At 28.9% G+C, this 19,468-nt stretch overlaps 1 protein-coding gene across 8 annotated transcripts in view; it reads right to left on the reverse strand.

The window, feature by feature from the left end:
* Positions 1–201: 201 nt before the first annotated feature.
* LOC128168863 (fibrillin-1-like) overlaps positions 202–19,468 on the reverse strand; it is an 83,927-nt gene continuing 64,660 nt past the window's right edge. For 2 of the 8 annotated variants that reach the window (XM_052835021.1, XM_052835024.1), the window contains 32 exons: positions 19,208–19,447; positions 18,589–18,846; positions 18,182–18,430; positions 17,770–17,892; positions 17,292–17,552; positions 17,094–17,117; positions 16,562–16,585; positions 16,310–16,333; positions 11,291–11,314; positions 11,157–11,180; positions 10,827–10,850; positions 10,497–10,520; positions 9,957–9,980; positions 9,824–9,847; positions 9,494–9,517; positions 8,961–8,984; positions 7,281–7,304; positions 6,851–6,874; positions 6,522–6,545; positions 5,846–5,869; positions 5,336–5,359; positions 4,990–5,250; positions 4,488–4,511; positions 4,055–4,161; positions 3,858–3,919; positions 3,587–3,762; positions 3,163–3,256; positions 3,004–3,020; positions 2,597–2,708; positions 2,255–2,310; positions 1,902–1,960; positions 203–1,669 (listed from right to left, as the gene is read on the reverse strand). In XM_052835021.1, coding sequence (XP_052690981.1) covers positions 1,637–1,669; positions 1,902–1,960; positions 2,255–2,310; positions 2,597–2,708; positions 3,004–3,020; positions 3,163–3,256; positions 3,587–3,762; positions 3,858–3,919; positions 4,055–4,161; positions 4,488–4,511; positions 4,990–5,250; positions 5,336–5,359; positions 5,846–5,869; positions 6,522–6,545; positions 6,851–6,874; positions 7,281–7,304; positions 8,961–8,984; positions 9,494–9,517; positions 9,824–9,847; positions 9,957–9,980; positions 10,497–10,520; positions 10,827–10,850; positions 11,157–11,180; positions 11,291–11,314; positions 16,310–16,333; positions 16,562–16,585; positions 17,094–17,117; positions 17,292–17,552; positions 17,770–17,892; positions 18,182–18,430; positions 18,589–18,846; positions 19,208–19,447 — 2,516 coding nt within the window. In that variant the 3' untranslated portion in view covers positions 203–1,636. Of the gene's footprint in view, positions 1,670–1,901; positions 1,961–2,254; positions 2,311–2,596; positions 2,709–3,003; positions 3,021–3,162; positions 3,257–3,586; positions 3,763–3,857; positions 3,920–4,054; positions 4,162–4,487; positions 4,512–4,989; positions 5,251–5,335; positions 5,360–5,845; positions 5,870–6,521; positions 6,546–6,850; positions 6,875–7,280; positions 7,305–8,960; positions 8,985–9,493; positions 9,518–9,823; positions 9,848–9,956; positions 9,981–10,496; positions 10,521–10,826; positions 10,851–11,156; positions 11,181–11,290; positions 11,315–16,309; positions 16,334–16,561; positions 16,586–17,093; positions 17,118–17,291; positions 17,553–17,769; positions 17,893–18,181; positions 18,431–18,588; positions 18,847–19,207; positions 19,448–19,468 lie in introns of all 8 variants that reach the window. The other 6 variants (XM_052835053.1, XM_052835068.1, XM_052835061.1 and 3 more) reach the window with 6 other exon arrangements.

Consider the following 19,468-nt stretch of genomic DNA (forward strand, 5'->3'; position numbering starts at 1 on the left):
ATAGTTATGTAAAGATGACATTTCTTTTTTGATTTGAGTCCCCCAAAATACAAACACTCTGTTCTTTTTTTTAGTAGGGTGCCATATTTTGATCAGTTGTGTAATGTAAAATTTCGTAATCAAAATACATATGTTGTAGAAATTTAACATTTTTTATTCTACAAATGTTAATATACAAAAGCATAAGTAATTAATATATTCAAAGATATACATGTATTCTGATTTTTTTGATAATGTTAATGATAAATAAATCCAAAGAATGAATTACTTTTTTCAAATTGATGTTTCCATAAAAAGGGGGTAGGGATGGTTCATATTGCAGAATGTCAAGAAAGTTACAATTAAAATTTATACTAGTATGTTATATCTATATGTAATGGAGCACATGCTAAGGTTGATGTAAGTTTTTAAGAAAATTTCGTCGAGTATTATTATATGCCAACACATTCTGTGAACATTAAGATTAAAAATCTCTAAAATTTAAATTGTTGATTTTATCAATATTTTCGTAAAATTGTTATATTGGTATGTTAAAATGCCAAATGTTGTAAATAATTTTTTCCAATTTCATTTCTCTTTTTAATAGTAATGAAAATAATATTCAAATAAATTTCATTAATTTTGATTAAAATCATAATGCCTGAAAAAAGGTCTGTAGGAGGTCAATTTCTATCAAAATATCTCCCTTACAAGTGATTTTACACTGCAGCATCCTGTTCCTCCTTTTTAAACCAAATGTGTACAATTTTCATCCCCTGTTGAAGTATATAAAATAATGAATCGAGATCCTTTTTCTTTTCACTACCCCTCCCCTATTTTTGACTAAATGTTTTTCAAAACTAAATTCCAATCAGGTTTTAAACTCTGAAATGAAGCTTAAAAATAATTTTAAAAAATCTCTAACAGGTCAATTTAAGAGCTATTTGGTTTTCAGGTGACCGTAAAGGCCATAAAAATCGGGTTTTCTTTATACGGTTCCTGTTCTTTTCTCGGATATCGCTACAATACATTTTCATTACTTATTGTGGGGCACTTAGTAATTTAATTAAATCAAGATTTTTTAAAAAGATATTTCTTTATTCATTATTTACACACCAACACACAAATGAATATAACATGTACAGGAATGTTATTCATTGCAAAGTGAGAAAAAGTATACAGCTTTGAATTGTTTATATCGTTTAATTGAGCACATAATAGTAAAAATTCAGTAACTACATATCAAAATCACTTCAACACGTCTTTTTATATACAAAAAAAACCAACTTTATGAGAAATATTAAATCGTACTACCAATCAACTCACTCTTTATCTGATAAAACTACTTGAGTCTTCCTTCTCTCTACATGGATAATCATGTATATAAAATCAGTATAAAAATGTTGAGATTAATGGTCGTGGCTATTTTTAGACTGTATTTGTCACCTTTGGAAGAATAGTTCTATATAAAATTTTAGTAAAATACCCAAATTCAAAAGGTAAAAACATGTTTTTTCCTTTACTAAGTAATAATTTGGAGATAAAAAAAGTCGTATTTTAATCTGATGGTTAAATTGTTGACCGCAAAGCCGCCTTAAATGAAAGGTTTTTGAGAAAATAAGCACAACGTTTCCGAAATCTCCTATACCGATTTCTTCTAGTACAATGTAGCTGGTCGTTTTATCCGAAACTGAAAAAAAGATAGTGTCAATAAAACTTCAACTACAATGTAATATAATAATACACTCTATTTTTGAAGAAAAAAAATTAAAAAAAGTTAAATATGGTTACGTCTCTTTTGGTACATGTATCTATATGAATTGACTCTTTCTCTTTCTTTTTTCGATTTACTTATATTATTATTCATCTATGTATATGAAATCTCTCTTTCTCTCTTAATATATCTCTCCCATTTATTTTACTTGTTTTTGTTGATTCAAAAGATCGTCGATTGAGTTCCAGTGACCAAGATTGTTGTAACCTTTAAATATCAATATTAGAAAATATCAAATATAACAGACAGCTGAACAAGTGACCAATTCAATGTAAATGGCTTTTTAAGCATTAAAAGTTATACAATGTAACATACAAAAAAGGAAACAAATAACAAGACAAAACAGCAAAATACATGTATTATTTCTAAATTGCAGGTCTTTCTATATGTATAATATTATGGTTTTCAAAATTTTGGGTGGTCCGCATTCATTTTTAAGCTTCGGTTTTGTTACAACATAAAATTTAATAGAAATTAAAACAACCCCAAAATAGTTTTTACCTCTGGATGTATTCTCTTTATTGAACTTAATCTCGTGATTATCCGATTCAATGACACTGTAAATGAAAATATATATTTGACATTTAAACATGTTAAACTTCTTTCAATTAAGCAAAGATACTCTCTCTCTCTTTCTCTCTCTCATAGTTTATATTATATAAAATTGATCAAATAGAATTCTTCATCAACGCAAAACAAAGTCCTTGAGATTAAAAAAATCAAAATGTATGTATTTGGATTTTTCTTTTTTCTTTCTTTTTTTTTAAACATACTGCACGTATACGAATAATAATTATAATTTACTTATCTTAACGAACTGATGAATAAATACACTGTAATAACCTTTTACTGTTATGCTTGGATTTTCCTTTACGACAAACGTACACCACTACAAGACCAATTGTTGCCATTGACAGTGGAACAGCGATTCCAATAATGATAAAAAGTGTCCAACCTAAAATTAGATAAAGACAGTCACAAATTATGACACATAAAACTGTGTAATGTCCAGATTAAAATAGATAACAGCTAAATCTACTAAAATAGATTGTGCGATATGATAGTGACTTTAAACAATAATATTTCATTTTGATCAAAAAGGTATATATGTCACCTTATTGAACGATTTAATTTCTGAAAATGTTCACATTAGTCTGTGATTCTATTATACATTCAATACTATCAACATGTATATGAAACAATATTTTATGTTTATGAATGATACTTTATTTAGTACATCATTGACTTACCTTTTGTATCTGGGTTTCTGAAAAAAAGATGAAAAATATAATTTATTTCTAATTGATCTACATGTATACGTATCTTTCTATCTATATATCAAATGCAAAACAATGTCACATATAATGATAAAACATTAACACTCTATAGTTTATAACACCCGTACTTACACACATGAAGCTACTCCCGATGAATCGACACACGTTTTTCCACTCGAACACACGTCAGTGTAAATATGACATGGGTTGATTGTAGAGTTGATATCTACATGTATTTTGAAATGCAATATTTAGAGAACACTTTTTAGTGCTTGCATTAAATTCAATAAAAAAAAAACCAGCTATCAATATGATACATTCATCATGTTGAACTATTGAATTTTTTTATCAAACCCCAACAATAGCAATGTCACCGTCAACATCGCTCTTCCAAAATCAATGAGAGGGGGAAGTAATATGATGAATTATGAATGAAAGTTAGGATAAAATTAATGGCTTCCTTGGAATGACTTTTTAAATGTTACTCTTGTTATAATGCAGTGTCTCTTTAACGATTTAGATAATAAAGGATACAAAACCATTATTCATAACTTACCTATTGTGCCCTTATCGTTGAATAAAACTATGTTTTTGACCTCTGTACTTTGGTTAAACAAAACGATTTTTTCATCTTGTCGCAGCAATTTGACCATGCTGTTTGCAGTGTCAACTTTAAGGGATTCCTCTGTGCCACTCGAGTAGATCTCATGATCAACAATCACGCTTCCAAATCTAATGTTAAAACAATGTAACTAAACAAATTACTAATACATGTTGAAAAATGCATCAAATTGTTTTAGTTACCGTTTTTATGTACAAGCACTTACCGCATAGATATAAACACTACTCTTGCGAAATCTTGAACACGTTTCCTGTAAAATGTCTCCAGCTTTGCAAATAAACAAAAACAAATAAATTTATCATAATAAAATCAAACTAACACAAATCTATGAATTACATAAATAATAAAAAATAATCAAATAAAAATTAATATGATTTGTAAGTTGGTTTTTAATACGTTTACCTGTGATGTGATTTCCACTATCCACTTGTCAGTATTTTTTAGAATGTTTTCTCTTGTGTAGGCAAAATCGAAGCTTATTTCCAATTTTACTTTATATTCGTCATTACCTAATACAAAAACGTACATGTATTAAAATAAATAAATCATAAAAAGTGTAGTTGCAAATACATACTAAATTATTGTGCTAAGGTTCGAATTAAAAGAACTCTTTAATTTATAAAGATGCATAAATAAACTGCTTAATTTTATTGATATATATTTATGTTTAACACCGAATCTGGTAACAATATATATATATATATATATAATTGTTTGCTCAAACGTTTATCAACATTTTATATTCTAAAATTATAGTTCAAATTACGTTAAAAAATTTCGTAAAATTTCCATATTATTTGTTCTTTGTAAAATGTCCAAAGATTGTTAGCCTCACCTGTAGTTCCTGGCGGTTTGGGAGCTGCAAAACATTGCACGATATATATACATAGATGTATGATTATATCATGACAAATAAATATTCAAAGTATTGAAAATGAGTTCACATGTTCATTTTTTGCGTTTAATACTATATTTAAGGTGGTATGGATAAATGTCGATATTAAGATGGAGTACATTATAAATAAAATACTTTTACCTGTTTAGAATTTTCAAATTTTAAAACATTTATCAAAAAAAAATGTTTTAAAAATTTTTGGAAAAGTAAAAATTTTAAAACCCTAAGCGAAATTCGAAATTATGCCTTAGAAATTCGTAAAGAAAACTCAAACCTGCTGCGCTACGTTGTTAGTTGACAATTACAACTTTGTGAAAGAAACGCTTTATAAAATTACACTTGATTTTATTGTTTATTTAGATAAATAGTACGTCACAACATGGAGGTGTCCCTTACCACCTTAAGGTACTTTTCAAAGTATTTCTATATATAAACCAATTACCAACACAGTTGGAGATATCACTTCCTCCATAACGACATTCGCATTGAGCCGATCCCTTGGTGTTAACGCAGACTTGATGGATAGATTCATTGCAAGAAATAAATCCATTTTTGCACTCATCCATGTCTTCAGAGCAATCCGTTCCTGTCCATCCTTCTTTGCAATCACATGTTCCAGTCACGTTATGACAAGAATTGGTGTTGTTCAGTACGCATGCGCAATCGTTTGCACAATTGTTTCCATATTTAAAATTTTGGCAGACTATAAATGATTAAAAAATTCATCATACGTTTCAATTATCAATAAACATACCAGTTTTTACCATTAAAGTACTTGCAGTACTCACGTGTATTTTCAGGTTGAGTAGGAGCTGTACAAATACACAAAATATTCATATATTCATGTATATTGTATATGCATTATTATAAAATGATATTTTAAATGAAATGATTAGTATTCCAAAAAAAATACAACAGTGTTCCGAGACTTTGGTAGATATTATAGAATATTTAGATTACACAATTTATAAGCAATTTAAAAAAAAAGCCAGATAGTGAATAGTGTTTTCTTAAATCGACAATTAGAAATTTTGCTATCAAAAAGATTATCATTTGTACGGGTCTTTAACTTTCTATATCATATTTTAATAAAAGTTGATGTTATTTCTAACTTAGTTTTTATTTACCATTATTTTATTTAGCTTTGAAAAAAATAGCAAAAAATTACTATATTACTTAATACAGTTAATTGGTTTCTTAGTAGCTGTAATTGTGTAAGATTAAACATAATTTATAATAGGCGCATCTTAATTAAAAATTAAGCTTTAAAAATCATTGTGTGAAATGAATATACTTACTTGTACTTTGGGTTTGTTCAGTACCTTTAATAATGTATACTTTATTAATATCATCAATGTATAAGCAAACGTACCCATACTTATTATCAAAATTAAAAATCAAGGTTAAAAATGAATATCATCAATTATGTTTTCATGTTTAGAAGCCGTAATTGAATTTAAGCATATTTTATTGAAAATCAAATAGAATTGGCAACAGGCATAGCATATGTAACCCATCTCTAAAATAAACAGTCAAGTAGCGATGCTATAAAATATTTGTGCAGAATAATAAGCGAATCAATAGCTTACAGAGTTATATTATTGATATTTTGTATACATAAGACAAAGGATAATTGAATATTAAATAATTATCTTGACTTTTACCATATATAAAGTGTGAATTTGTTAGTTTACATATATGCATTAAAGCTACATTTAAAAACACACCACCATCATTCATACCCGCAGACATACAACAAATAAAAGTTTTTATGATTCAGCCGAATATAAAAAAATAATAAAAAGAGTACTAACAAAACAGTGAATATATGATAATTAAATATGAGTAATCAGTATAACTTGATAGATTCAAAACAAGCTATATGTATAGTAAAATATCATTTATAGTAGGCATATCATAAGATCAAAATAAAAACAAATAAGCTATTGATATATTTGGCATGGATATACTCACTAGCACTTTCCGAATGCCCAGAAGCTGTAGTTGGATATAGTAAATATCACTTATATTACGCATATAACTAGGAAATCTATAATCTATCAAAATCTTTTTTTTATATTTAAAACAGTGGCTTAATCACACAACTATTTATTTAATATTTTATATTCAAACAAATATACTATATTTGAATGTTGCTTGTACAACTTTTCAACTCAAAAACTTTTCATAACCAGATTGTTTAGCTTTGGAAAATAACAGCATAAAGTATTCTGTTGTCCTAATAACACATAGACTAAGCAGATAGACTATAATCCTTTATTGTATAAAATTATTATACTCACTTGTACTTTCAGGATGCTCAGGGGCTGTAATTTTGTAAAATAAAAGATTATTTATATGATTACATGTAATATCGTAAATAAAAGATGTAAAGCCATCGAAATCATTTTATGACATGAAGGTACTTATTGCATTGTCATATGTTTTAGTATATTAAATTAAGTATAATTAAAGAAAATCGAAATTATTGTATGCATTCATTATACTCATTGTATTGTCAAGTCTCTCAAAATATTAAAATTAGTATAATTAGATAAACATAATTGTACTAATCTTAATATTTTGAGTGACTTGACACTACAATGAGTATAATAAATGCACATACAATAATTTCGATTTTTTAAAATCTTAATCTTTATTATATTTAGCATTATGCATATCATTATTTAAGTTTTAAATTTATCACGCATTGTAGGACATAACTATGCTCACTTGTACTTTCAGGTGGCTTCGTAGCTGTAATATTATGTACAATCAAAGATAGTTTATTAAAGGCATATCAATTTTCACTTTCAAAATCTTAAGGATTTCTAATTTTTTTTATATAAAATGAAAATACTCACCGGTGGTTAAATATTGCTCAGAGTTGTTAAATAATTTAAAAATTATTATTAAAAAAGACTAATTGTTATTAATATATTTGTATAATTAACATTATTGTAATTAGATTTTATTTCATTTATAGTTGAGCTATAGGATTCATGTACTTTAAAATGCAAATTTAGATTCGACCTTTAAATTATAGGTTTATTCCCGTTTTGCACACTTTTGGAATTCTAGGGGGAAAAATGTGTGCACAAAGAGAATTCGTCCAGGTAAGCCAACTACTTAATTTCTGTAGTCCTTATCATAATCAATGCATTGGTTTTCTTTAAACACCTACTTGTAGCCACAAAGCTATGAAACAATGCTATGTCATTATTTTATATGATGTACCAGTTATAGTCGTAAGTTAATTTGATGAGCCATGAATTTTAGATTTTTTAAGAACATTTTATAATTTTCCTGTACATAGCAATTAATGTATATCTAAAAGCCACGGGAATCTTTTGGTCAAATAAAATTAATAGTTCAGTTTATTCTCTCATAACATATATGATATGTCTATCTATAAAAATGATTTTTTTAAAATCGAGATTGGTAAAAATAATTCAATTACAATTACATACTTACCTTACCAATTAATTTCTATTACATACAAAAGTATAGAACATATTTCTTCAATTAATAATTGTCACAATATTTTTTAATATCTGCAGTCCGATATATGTTGCAATTTATCTATTGTCTGGGGGTTTCATTTTTATACAGACGACACTAAATGTATTCGTTTATAGCACTGTTAGTTTTTTTTTAGAATATTTAAGAAAACATTTACCTATGCATTAGATTGCGCTCAGTGATAACGATATCTTTATTGATAAATGCATCCAAGAAGATGGATGAAATAAAATATCAAATTAACAAGTTTGATATCGTATGGCATATATATCAAACATGTGATCTTTTTGTACTATTCCCTTACACAGCCTTGTAAGATTATATTTTTTGAATGTTTCTTGGCTTTATAATGTATAGTTTGTTTTAAAAATTACGACTGTTAATTAGTCAATAACAAAATATTGGTTTCACTTGTCTGTAATCATTTTAAGCAATTCAACAAAATATTCTGGGAAATATTACATCCTGATGTTTTTCACATGTATTGTAAGTTTCCAGCTTTAACATTGTAAATAAAAATTGCAAGTGCAAGCACCTAGTGCTTAATGTGTTTCAGTGCCTCAATAAAACAATAAAACTAAATCATCAAAATGAATCAAACAATGTTTAAAGAATTAAAGTATTTCAACTCCAAATTTTTTACAATCTATGTTACATTTATTGACATCGATGTTCAACATTATATTTGATGCATTTTTGTGACGTCATATGTACTTTGTAATCACGTGACGGGCGAATCCTAATATCGCAAATGATCTATTTAAATAGTATTGGTGCAGGTGATTAATGACATTAAATCATACATATTTTTAAGAAAAATCCTTTGTTAAGTCATTTATACATGACCGCAAATACGCTATTGAAATCGTTGTTTGGCATGAACATACTCACTTGCACTTTCCGAAAGCCCAGAAGCTGTAATTAAATATAGTAAATATTGTTTTTATATTACGCATATAACTAGGAAATCTATAAGCTATCAAAATCTTTTTTATATATATTTAAAACAGTGGCTTCAACACACAACTATTTATTTAATATTTTATATTCAAACAAAAATACTTTGTTAATTGTACAACTTTTTAACAAAAAACTTTTCAAAACCAGATTGTTTAGCTTTGGAAAATACTGTGGTTTCATCAATATTCGTTGAATGTTAATTTTCGTGGATTTCGTTGTTAAATTGATCCATGAAATTAAATGTTCATTGAAGTGCAATTTCTATTAACATTTTGTATTGATAGGGTCACCGGCCACGAATTTACTTATCCTTGAAACTGTGGTTTTCACCTTATCCACGAAAATTGATACCCTTGAATATTAATGAAACTACAGTAACAGCACAAAGTATTTTGTTGTCCTAATAACACAAAGACTAAGCAGATAGACTATAATCCTTCGTTGTATAAAATTATTATACTCACTTGTACTTTCAGGTTGCTCTGGAACTGTAATTTTGTAAAATAAAAGACCATTTGTATAATAAATATCGTAATTTATTGAAAGATTTAAAGCCATCAAAATCTATGTATGCTATGAATGTACTTATTGCATTATCATGTCTTTTAGTATATTAAATTAACTATAATTAAAGGAAATCGAAATTATTGTATGCATTGATTATCCTCATTGTATTGTGAGGTCTCTCAAAATATTAAATTAGTATAATAAAATGAACAATTATATTAAGCAGTATGCATATCATTAATTAAGTATTAAATTTATCATGCATTGTAGGAAATAAATATGCTCACTTGTACTTCCAGGTGGCTTTGTAGCTGAAATATTATGTACAATCAAATATAGTTTATTAATGGCATATCGATTTTCACTTTAAAAATCTTCGGGAAATCAAATCTTTTTTTAAAATAAAATGAAAATACTCACTGGTGATCATAGATTGCTCAGAGGCTGAAAATAAGTTAAATACTTAAAAAATCATTATTAAAATTCTTTGTATGAATAACACTATTGTTAAAAGATTTTATTTTATTTATAGCTAAGCTGTAGGAATCATGTATTTCAAAATGCAAAGGACGAGTGCACTTATTGGCCCCGGTAAAAAGTGAAAACATAAAGATTTAAATTAAGTTTACTTTACTTTAAACTAAGCTTTAAAACTGCCAATTATTTGATACTGGTTTTTAATATGAATAAATTCAGTGCGTCTAGCATTAACGGCAGCATCTATGTAAAGGAAACATGCGGTGTTATACTGGTTTGATATCATTCACTTTTAACGTTAAGATACATTCCCTGAGAACTATCGACAGGAATGCGGATCGTCACGTCAAAGTTAATTATGACGTCATACCGTATGAAGTACAGACAACTGACTTTCTACATATCACTAAAAAATCCATCGGGATGCCTTACCATGACCGCGAATAAGCTATTGAAATCGTTGTTTGGCATGAATATACTCACTTGCACTTTCCGAAAGCCCAGAAGCTGTAATTAGAAATAGTAAATATCGTTTTTATATTACGCATATAACTAGGAAATCTAGAAGCTATCAAAATATTTTTTTTATATTTAAAACAGTAGCTTAAACACACAACTAATTATTTAATATTTTATATTCAAACAAAAATACTTTATTTTAATGTTGATTGTACAGCTTTTTAACAAAAAACTTTTCAAAACCAGATTGTTTAGCTTTGGAAAATAACAGCACAAAGTATTTTGTTGTCCTAATAACACAAAGACTAAGCAGATAGACTATAATCCTTCGTTGTATAAAATTATTATACTCACTTGTACTTTCAGGTTGCTCTGGAGCTGTAATTTGTAAAATAAAAGACCATTTATATAATAAATATCGTAATTTAATGAAATATTTAAAGCCATCGAAATTAATGTATGCTATGAATGTACTTATTGCATTGTCATGTCTTTTAGTATATTAAATTAAGTATAATTAAAGAAAATCGAAATTATTGTATGCATTGATTATACTCATTGTATTGTGAGGTCTCTCACAATATTAAAATAAGTATAATTAAATGAACAATCATATAAAGCAGTATGCATATCATTATTTAAATTTTAAATTTATCACGCATTGTAGGACATAAATATGCTCACTTGTACTTTCAGGTTGCTTCGTAGCTGTAATATTATGTACAATCAAAGATAGTTTATTAATGGCATATCGATTTTCACTTTAAAAATCTTCGGGAAATCAAATCTTTTTTTTAAAATAAAATGAAAATACTCACTGGTGATTATAGATTGCTCAGAGGCTGAAAATAAGTTAAAAACTTTAAAAATCATTATTAAAATTCTTTTTATGAATAACATTATTGTTAATCGATTATATTTCATTTATAGCTAAGCTGTAGGAATCATGTATTTTAAAATGCAAAGGACGAGTGCACTTATTGGCCCCTGTAAAAAGTGAAAACATAAAGATTCAAATTAAGCATATTTTTTCCCCAACATTATCTATTGATTCCATAAGAATTAACCAGTTTTAGCGCTGAATTTATTGTTTATAAAAAGCATGAAGCTTTAAAACATAGTAGGGGTCAGCAGACATTCGTGATTTTGTATAGAAAATCGAGGACGGACATTCATTTCAAAGCCTTTGTTTACTGTCAGCCTAACCGAGTACAAACTTGTGGAAAAAACGAAATACGCATTGTAGATTTAGAAAACTCCTGTGAAAGTAAGAAGTTAGTACTGCATTAGGCTGGCACCTTAAAAATGAAAAACGTATAAAAATTTCTAGGTTTTTCCTATAGCAAGCGAAAGCTATTACCTACGTGACCCATGTTTAAACCCACGCATGTAATAAATTTCTTCAAACAATCACGTGGGTTCTATCCAGGTAAACGTTTGTCGAATGTGCTCATTGTAAAACATTGACACGTTTTAAATCGCTTTCCATCATCTTTGTATGGTCAGGAATGTTTGTTTGGTAACTATGGTAATATGCAACTTCAAAGCTTTATTCGGTTTTTTTCAAACGTAAAATAATGCATAAAGTATATTTCAGCAAACGCGCCAATCGATCCACCAACAGAGCAATGTTGATTTAAATGTCTCCTCCCTCTTATTTAAATAGACACAATTCAAGTAGGTTCGGTTCGATTTTTCCGGATTTAGATTATTTATAGGCATTTGAAAATCCTCATTTTTTCAAATGTATGCTAATTTTGGTAAATTTAAGCGTGCATATCAATCAGAAGTATCCATCAGTGCTTATCTATTACGAGAAAAAGCAATTTGTTGATATTTTCTACATAAAAACGGCACTGAAAAAGGACCCATTCTCTATAGCTTAAGTGCACTTGCTCTTCAGATTCGACCTTTCATTTATAGGTTTGTTCCCGTTTTGCACACATTTGAAAATTAAGGGGAGAAAAAAAGGTTGGCACAACGGGAATTCATCCAGGTAAGACAGCCTCTTAATTGCTATAGTCATAATCAATGCATTGATTTGTTTTTTAAATACCTTCATGTAGCTGCAAAGCTATGAAACATAAAAAACAATGTTATGTCATTATTTTATATGATGTACCAGTTTTAGTCGTAAGTTAATTTGATGTGCCATGAATTTTGGATTTTTTTTAGACATTTTATAATTTTCCTGTACATTGCAATTAATGTATACGCATAAGCCACGGGAATCCTTTGGTCAAACATAATAATTTTATAGTTCAGTTTATTCTCTCATACCATGAATGATATGCCTATTTATAAAATGATTTTTAAAAATCGGGGTTGGTAAAAATAATTTGATTACAATTTCATACTTACTTAAAAGTCAGCTTACCTATATATATCTATTACATACAAAGTATAATATATTTCTTCAGTTAAAAATTGTCACAATATTGTTTAAAGTCTGCAGTCCAATATATATTGCAATTTATCTATTTTCTGGGGATATCTTTTTGATACAGACGAAACTAAATGTATTCGTTTATAGTACTAATTGTTTTTTTTTTACAATAATTAAGAGAACATGTACCTATGCATTAGTTTGCGCTTAGTGATAACGATATCTTCATTGATAAATGCATCCAAGATGATGAATGAAATAAAATATAAAATTAACAAGTTTGATATCGTATGGCAGATATTAAACATTTTATTATCTTTTAAAACTATTTCCTTACACAGCCTTGTAAGATTATATATTTTAAATATTTTTCGCTTTATATTATAGAGTTTGATTTAAAAATTACGATTGTTAAAGGACATATCGCATGTTTTTCAATTTTCGGAATTTTTTAAATAAAATCATTCTATACTCATTAAAAATCAAGTTTATCAAAGTTTTCATAAAATATTCTGCCTAATTCGTGAGTTTGAAAGCGATGAAATTCAAATGTCGCGATATGCATATTCTCTCTCTCGATCTACCCGCCATGATGTGTGACGTCATATGCGACCTCGAGCGAGAAGGTGCTGTTAGCCATCTTTGTAATTGGATTAGATTTAAACGACAATTAAACTAATTATCACCTATTAAATTGCCGATAACGGGACATGATGGTGTTCTGTGCCTCCTGCGGGTGATTTAGCCACCGAAAATGGGGATTTGGACTGTTGTTTTTTTAAGTTTCCCTTGCGGAAATCTTGTGACAAATAGGGGTCTATCTGTCGACGAGAGGATTTATAAATAAACATTCAATTCATATATTATTCATTATATGGTACATTTTTGTAATTATAGTTTCATAAATAAATCGTATTCATTTCTCAAAAAGAAAAAAATAGAAGTTTATGCACAGGGGCCTGTGTACAAAACGCAAGTTCATCGGAGAAAAATAACGAGAGGGGACGCCATTTTGGATATCTCCTCGCTTCATTAGCTGTTTTCTTTTTCTTATTGTTAAACTATACGTTCATGTATGCATCGGTTTTGTATACATGATTTCTTCATTCATTCATGTAGCTCACCTTTGCAGATATCATAATTTTAGTACGGTATGTGAGATTTCTGTGAGTTTTATTTTTTGTTGGAGAGGTCATGGATCAAGTTGTCGATATTGATTGTTTACGCGAGAAATAGACAAAGTTCGTTGATATACATTTATACGTAAATGGATAAAAAAAATACGGAGATGGGATCTTACAGAAATAAACAATAATTAAGGAAAACGTTTTTGCCTGCTTTTATAATCCAGTGTAATATATATAGAGTAAACAACCTTAGAAAGTTGTGATCAGTTACTGCCGATGAAACAAACTTCTTGTGCATCAAAGTTTTAAAATAATAAACATTCTGAGTCATTAGGAACGCCAAAAACAAAGACTGTTGTAGATTTTAATAAATAAACACCTTTAACAGATTTATTTGAGCTACAATCCTTACTAAGTTGTGTTTACAATGTTTACACGTCGATCAATTTGATCGTCATTGCCGACTTCATCGTCGCTTTTCCGGCAATATCATCGTTTTTTATCCATACTAGTGGCTCAAACATGTACGGCTGAATAATAAGATTCTTTTAATTTAGTCAGCATGTAAAAAAAAAACAACTTACATGGTGAATGAATGTCAAAATTTAAAGAAGATAATGCTAATCCTACAATTTGTTTACAATCAGCTGTTCGAAGAAGGTCGCATGTGACGTCACTGTACCACGTGACACGCTATCTAATTAACGAGTTTTTAAACGATCGGGGCTATAATTTAAATTGATATTATGGCTAATTACCGCTTTTATACCGTTAACAAACTGTGAGGAGTAATTATTAGATACACAAGGAAGCCAAAAAATGTAAAATGTCGTATACTTTAGAAACATGCGATATGTCCTTTAATTAGTTAAAAAAATATTGCATGAAACAAAAGACTTTGGGAGATATTACATCCTGATGTTTTTCACATGAATTGTAAGCTTCAACATTGTAAATAAAAATTGCAAGTGCAAGCACCTAGTGTTTGGTGTGTTTCAGGGGCTGAATAAAACAATAAAACAGAATTATCAAAATGAATTAAAAAATATGTTAAATGAATTAAAATATTTCAAGTCCTAATAAAGTGCACCACAAAATTACAGGAATGTTCATATATACACTCATTTCTTCTTTGAAAAAAAAACACAGGTAAAAAGCAGAAAATAATTGTTATCAAAACACAATTCACGTCAAATGTGTGCAAAACGGAAACACATCCATTTATAGCGACAGAATAGACTTAATTTTCTGCACTTGCAATCAGAAATTACTTGATGCAATAACCAGTTAGAAAGTTCCTTTTTAGAATGACATTCATTTTTAAAATGTATTTAAGTTTCACTCCATAAGTTTCATTACCAAGAGATTGTTAAGCTTTGGAAAACAACAGCAAAAAGTACTCTATTGGCCTAATAATAAATACTAGACATTTACCCGTGCGTACACGGGTTGACATTGCATATGATATAGGACATTTACGAAATAGATACATTGACACACCGTATTGTTGACATTTACATAACTAAGCTTTAAGCTATTAATTTCACTACACTCTGCGTAGTTAGAATAATCTAATTGTGTCTCGGCACAGGCGTTCACCACAGGTAAAATGCCTCCCATATACCCGTAATGTAGCAAAAAATTGCAGAATCACCCCGAAACGATTTTGGATAAAATTAATGAAGCTGCATTGAAAATAACAGTCAAACTATTTATAACAAACCATTTTGAGGCAGATAATACCTTTCACCCAAAAATTAAATTCATATTAATGAAGAATCATGGACTGGAAGAATTCAATACTTTTTCACCAACATTTTAATTTCACATCATGTTGACATTCGGAACTCTCGAGATTTTTCATATTAAATGCACTGAGTTATAGTTATCTCCCGTATTTTCTTTGATGAACAGAAATCGAATATATGTCGAATTCTCAATGAAAATTTACACGTAGTTGTATTGTCGTTTCTGAGTTTATTCATGCAAATGTGATATTGTGGAAACATAAACTGAGATCCTCCCATGATTTAGCGTGAATCTAATGCGCATGCGCAAGGTTGTAAAATCCAAAAAATTCAGATGATTTCCGGATTTTTAAAAGAAATTTTCGTTGATTATTAATTAGCGAAGCTTGATTGAGAAAAATAAAAACAAATTGGTAATCTTTAAGTATCAATAATGTTTAAGATATATAAAACAAAAGACAGCACTCTTCCGATTTCTCGGTATTAAAGCCCAAAAATTAGAATCTATTTTTTTTAATATAGTAGTATAGATACCGATTTAGCTAGTCTTACACTGTATACAATAAATATACTCACTTGTACTTTCAGGTTGCTCAGGAGCTGTAATTTCATATAATAAAAGATCATTTATATAATGCATAGTACATGTATCATAATTTTAAAAATTTAAGCCACAGATCTAGAAATCATTGAATGACATGGTTATACTAATTGTATTGTTAGGTCTCTCAAAATATCAACTTAAATATGAATAAACACATTTATAACATGCATATCATTATTGAATTGTTAAAACTATCACGCATTGTAGGACATTAATATGCTCACTTGTGCTTTCAGGTGGCTTCGTAGCTGAAATTATGTAAAATTAAAGATAACTTATTAACGACATGACATTATTGTCGGTAAAATATCTTTAAGATATGAAAATTTTAATATAATATAAAATAGAAGTATTCATTTGTAGATATAGCTGAAAATATGTTAAATATAAAAAAAAAACGATTTTGTTAAATGTTATGTATGTGTCTTTAAAATCTAGAATTTATCATTTGTAGCAATTATATCATTAAAAGTTAGGATATCGAAATGATGTATTTTGAATGCAAATTTAAATTTAACAAATCATTTACAGCACAGAATAGACAATTTTCTTCACTTGCAATACAAATTTATTTGATCAAATTACTAATTAAAAGTGTTCTTTTTAATATTACATTCATTTTCAAAGTCGAGGATTAAATGTGAATTCAGTCAATTTTCATAACTACGGCGTTGTTATATTATTAACAATGCTTGTCAAACATTGCTATGTGGGCTTATTATCAGACGATAACACCAGTATACATTGTATACTCACTTTTAGATACAGATGGTTCAGGAGCTACAGGAAGAGAAGAAGATCAAATTATGTAATAAAAAGATCGTTTATCATAAGTTATTCATTAAAAACATCTTTAAGCAATCGAAATCTTAGTACATAGATGTACAATGTATACGCATATTTCTTTTAAATGCAAATTTATATTCAAAACAACAGATTTATCATTTAACTTACGGACACAGTTAGAGATATCTGATCCTCCATACCGACAATCGCAGTGAGCCGATCCCTCTGTGTTTACACAGACTTGGAAGATGGATTCATTGCAAGATATGGACCCACTTTGGCACTCATCAACGTCTTCGGAGCAATCAGCTCCTGTCCACCCTACACTGCATTCACATTCTCCTGTTACGTGGTCACATATTTTGGTGTTGTTGAATTTGCATGCACAATCATTGGAACAATTATCCCCGTATTTGAAATTTGGGCACACTATATATTGTATGAAAATCACAATTTTACATAATTCAATTTTTTTTATTTTTTGCATTATATCATTAAATTAGAAGTATTACAGTTTACCTTGTTATCCTTTGAAAACTAAAACATTGAGTCATGGTTGAATGCACAACCATAACTACACTTTAAATTGACAATGATAGAAGTGTAATATTTGCTACCATTAATATATATATAATCCTATCATCACCTGTGCACATTTTGCCATTTTCTTCAAACCCCGATTTACATGTACACGTATATCCACCGTCTGTATCAGAACAAGTTGCATTCAGGGCACAATCAGCTGTCTGGGTCTTGCATTCATCAATATCTGTGTATTGTAAAAAGTGTAAAGCAAAATATTCATCCTACACTCGGTATAACCATGTAAGTCATTTTTGAATAGCATTAAATTATTAAATACACCAAAGAAAACAATTTATGAATATCTTTTGCATTATCAATCTAATTACTCAACTTTAATTTTTATGCTTGTCAACTGAAGACTAGGTATCACATTAGAAATGACTTTCTTCGATTTGCCATCATTTACCATAAAGGTAAAAAAAAAATTAGTCAGAGGTTAATTGGCCAAATGTGGTTTTAAACAGAACACTCACTGTAACAGTTAGCCAATGTTGTTGTATTTAAAGTATATCCGGCGAAGCACGAACAACGAAAGCTTCCAGGGGTATTTGTACAGTTCTGACACCCGTCGGTTCCGGTATCTATAGTACTGCACTCGTCAATGTCTTCACATCTAGTGAAGTTAACCAAATTGTAACCGTCCCGACAACCACATACATAACTACCGTCAGTGTTATTACAGATGTGATCACAGGGGGAGTCTTGAAGACATTCATCTATATCTGTGAAACAATAAAAGAAAATTGTCTTTTACTTTGCACATGCATTATGCTCTACTTTCATTAACCCGATTATCAATTTTGATTGTCAAAACCATCATGAATAAAGAGAAATTTAAATCAATTCAGCTGCGGAGTTTCGTAAGTATGATGCATTTTACCACTGCAGCTGCCATTTGTGCTGTTGGTAAATCCATCTTTGCATTTACATATAAAAGAGCCATCGGTGTTGATACATTCCTCTGTGTAGCTATTGCATGCATTGTCTGAAATGTTACATTCATTGATGTCTGTTTCACAAAGTGTTCCGGTCCATCCAGATTTACAATAACAACCAGTTATATGGTCACATCTTTCAGAACCTTGTCCACAACTGCACTGCTCTTGACAATTTTCTCCATAATATCCTTCTGGACATTCTATAAAATCATAATATACCGAACTTTGTTTGTGCATGCTAAATCAAAGGAAACATTATGCAAAGATTGGAAAGAATTCCTACAGAGAGACTGAGGCGCAGACACAGATAATCGACCACATACAACCAGGGATTCTAATTCAAAACTTTTAATAATTAATATTGCATTACTGTTACATTACTAATCTTTGTTAGTTTAATGCAAGTTGTTTCAAAAGCGCAAGACAAGATGAGCTTTATAGCACCACTCCCTATTTATCGGGAGAGAACTTTAATTACACGAAACCCCGATGATATTTTACAAATATAATACGTCATGAAAAATATTCCTATGATAAGATTTGAGTAAAACAAAGACTCACTGGTGCAGTTTGACATTGTATTGTTGTTTAAAACATATCCTGTAAAGCACGAACAACGGAAGCTTCCAGGGGTATTTGTACAGTTCTGACACCCGGTATCTATAGTACTGCATTCATCAATGTCTTCACATTTACTAAAGTCAACCAAATTGTAACCGTCCCGACAACCACATAAATAACTACCGTCAGTATTATTACAGTAATGTTCACAATAGGAATCTTGAAGACATTCATCTATATCTATTAAAGAGATAAAAGGAA

The sequence above is a fragment of the Crassostrea angulata genome, chromosome 1 (genome assembly GCF_025612915.1).
Source record: "Crassostrea angulata isolate pt1a10 chromosome 1, ASM2561291v2, whole genome shotgun sequence".
In the NCBI taxonomy this organism is placed as follows: domain Eukaryota; kingdom Metazoa; phylum Mollusca; class Bivalvia; order Ostreida; family Ostreidae; genus Magallana; species Magallana angulata.